The sequence below is a fragment of the Tupaia chinensis genome, unplaced genomic scaffold (assembly GCF_000334495.1).
Source record: "Tupaia chinensis unplaced genomic scaffold, TupChi_1.0 Scaffold000355_1, whole genome shotgun sequence".
Lineage (NCBI taxonomy): Eukaryota > Metazoa > Chordata > Mammalia > Scandentia > Tupaiidae > Tupaia > Tupaia belangeri.
In genome coordinates, this window is record NW_006159850.1 from 322,083 (window position 1) to 324,684 (window position 2,602).

At 67.4% G+C, this 2,602-nt stretch overlaps 2 protein-coding genes across 3 annotated transcripts in view; one reads left to right on the top strand and one right to left on the bottom strand.

Annotated features, from left to right (window-relative positions):
* Positions 1-1,404, top strand: part of SPATA2L (spermatogenesis associated 2 like) — a gene marked incomplete in the record, with an annotated part of 9,291 nt that extends 7,887 nt beyond the window's left edge. Inside the window, 2 exon segments of the mRNA XM_014589425.2 lie at positions 1-121; positions 322-1,404. Of these exon segments, the coding sequence (XP_014444911.1) occupies positions 1-121; positions 322-799 (599 nt within the window).
* A 135-nt stretch (positions 1,405-1,539) lies between these two features.
* Positions 1,540-2,602, bottom strand: part of CDK10 (cyclin dependent kinase 10) — a 7,818-nt gene continuing 6,755 nt past the window's right edge. For both annotated transcript variants that reach the window (XM_006152527.3, XM_006152528.3), the window contains exons 12-13: positions 2,361-2,413; positions 1,540-2,146 (exon numbers count right to left, since the gene is read on the bottom strand). In XM_006152527.3, the coding sequence (XP_006152589.1) occupies positions 2,049-2,146; positions 2,361-2,413 (151 nt within the window). In that variant the 3' untranslated portion in view covers positions 1,540-2,048. The remainder of the gene's footprint in view (positions 2,147-2,360; positions 2,414-2,602) is intronic.

Here is a 2,602-nt window from a genome sequence, read left to right on the forward strand (position 1 = left end):
CACACAGGGCCCCCCTGGACCTGTACCGGGACCCACAGGAGGACGAGGGCTCAGAAGAGGCCAGTGTGTACGGGGGGCCAACGCCGGGCCCAGATTCACCCCCAGTGGAGCTGGCATATAGGCCACCACTCTGGGAGCAGAGCGCCAAACTGTGGGGTGCTGGGGGCCAGGCCTGGGAGCCCCCAGCTGAGGAGCTGCCGCAGGCCAGCAGCCCACCCTATGGGGCCTTGGAGGAGCTGGGCCCAGAGCCCTCCGCCTTCTCCTTCCTCTCACTGCGTGGAGAGCTGAGTCATCCTGGGGACCTGGTTGCTCCGCATATAGGCCACCACTCTGGGAGCAGAGCGCCAAACTGTGGGGTGCTGGGGGCCAGGCCTGGGAGCCCCCAGCTGAGGAGCTGCCGCAGGCCAGCAGCCCACCCTATGGGGCCTTGGAGGAGCTGGGCCCAGAGCCCTCCGCCTTCTCCTTCCTCTCACTGCGTGGAGAGCTGAGTCATCCTGGGGACCTGGTTGCTCCTGAAGCCCCAGGGAGTCCTGGGGGGGCCAGTCCAAGACACCTCCGGGTCGAGGCAGTCCCCGAGTCCCCAGGCTATCAGGCTCACAGCTGCCTGGCCCCCGGCACCCTGCCCGTCCTCTGCTGTGACACCTGCCGCCAGCTGCATGCTGCCCACTGTGCTGCCCTGCCCACCTGCCGCCTGGGGCACTCGCTGCGTGCGTTACTGGGTGACACCCAGCGGCGCCTGTGGCTGCAGCGCACACAGGTGGACACCCTGCTGTATGGCAGCCCTGGGGCCCGGTCCTAGTCCGGGGCTCCCGACCACAGCTCTCGGAGATTCTGCGGTGCTCCAGGTCAGGGTGGGCCTAGACCCCCTAGGGCCTGGGCCACTGGGCGGCCTTCCCCTGGGGGAGCCCAGGCTCCACATGATGTCTGCGTTCCCTGGACAGCTGCCTGGGCTGGTGCATGTGCCCGAGGGGAAGCAGGTTCAGCTGGGCTGGCGGGACCCCTCCGCCTGCCCAGCCACTGCCCATGTCTGCTCTCCCTGGGGCCCATCAGCCACCTGCAGAACTGCCCGCCCTGAGCTCATGGCCCTCCTCTCAGCGTTAAGGAGACTCGCCACACAGGAGTGTCCCCCGAGTCTACAAGTAACACGGGCCCTGAGCTCTGGGCGGCCAGTCTGGGGCACAGGCAGGGGTTAGAGAGGAGACGCTCGATCTGAAAGCAGCGTGAAGGTGCTGTGGAGTGCAGCAGCAGGAGGCTCCCACCCCGATGAAGCTAGGGCAGGCCCTGGCCTTCCCGCCCTGCTGGGGCAGCCCACAGCTCTGCTGGGGCTGGTGCTAAAGATGGGGTTGCCTCCAGTGCAGCCTCTCCCTCAGCTGCACAGGCTCCCAGGGCCCATAGAGGGCCAGGTACCCGCCCAGCATGGGGGCCTCTTGCTGACCCCAGGGCGGGCACAGCACTGGCCACGCCTTTGCTCCTCCCTCAGCCACCTCCCCCAACTCCCCGGCACCGGTCACAGATGAGTCCAAAGCACATTAAAGGACGTCGGCTAGAAAGCGTCTCTCTTTATGCCAGTGTAGGTGGGCAGTGGGGCCAGTGTGGGCACAGGGATGCAGCTCAGCCCCCAGCCCAGGCTGCTGCTCTGGTGTTGCAGGGACACTCTGCCATGGCCCCTACCCCTCCTCCTCCACACCTGGCCATGTCAGCCCCCTGGGTCACAATGGCCCCCAGGTACCCATGGAGACCAAGGCCACAGCCAGCACCAGCTATGGTGCCAAGACTCCAAGTCTCCTTGGCCAAAGGCCTGGCAGGAATGACAGGCGCACCACAGCCCATGGGGGAGGCACAGTGGGGGCCCCAGCCCAGGTCCACACCCTGCCATTCTGTGGGTAGTGGGGGACATGGTGGAAACAGGGAGAAGTCAGTGGAGGAGGGGGATGGTCCTGGCACAGGGACACACTAGACCCTGGGAGCCTGGCCGGCTGGCCCGCAAGGCCCCGTCCACCGATGAGCTGACCCGCGGCTGAGGAGACGCAGGTGCTGTGGGCTGGCCGTCAGGGTCTGCAGCGCTTGGTCTGGCCCTCAGTCACGGCTGGAGCGGCCCGCTTGTTGCGGTGGTGGGGAAAGGTAGGCATGAGCTCAGGCTCGCAGGCTGTGGGCAGAGGTACCGTCAGTGGGCACAGGGCATCCTGCGTGGTGCAGGCACCCTGCAGGTCTGTGAGCATGCTGCACCGTCTCGGGGAACAGCTATGCCTGGCAGAGCTCACACCCACCTGGATGGCCTACACCCAGCACCCGGAGCCCACCCGCCCAGACAGCTACCGGCCAGCCCCCCGCAGCAGAGCCCAAGGAGCCTGGGGACTCACGCAGGGGCTTCTCCTTGAAGTAGGAGCTCTCCAGGCAGTCCCCGGCTGTGGCCCTGGAGGAAGGAGTGCCATCAATGGGGCCTGGGCCTCTGAGGCGGCCTCCCTCACCCCTGCCCGGTCAGCCCCTCGAGGGGTGGGTGGCAAACGCAGGTGTGGACTCAGAAGCCCATGGGAGCCAGTGTGTGCACCTGCGCGTGTGGGGGAGGGTCTGGGTCGGCGGCCCCGTGCCCTGTGGCTGGGGG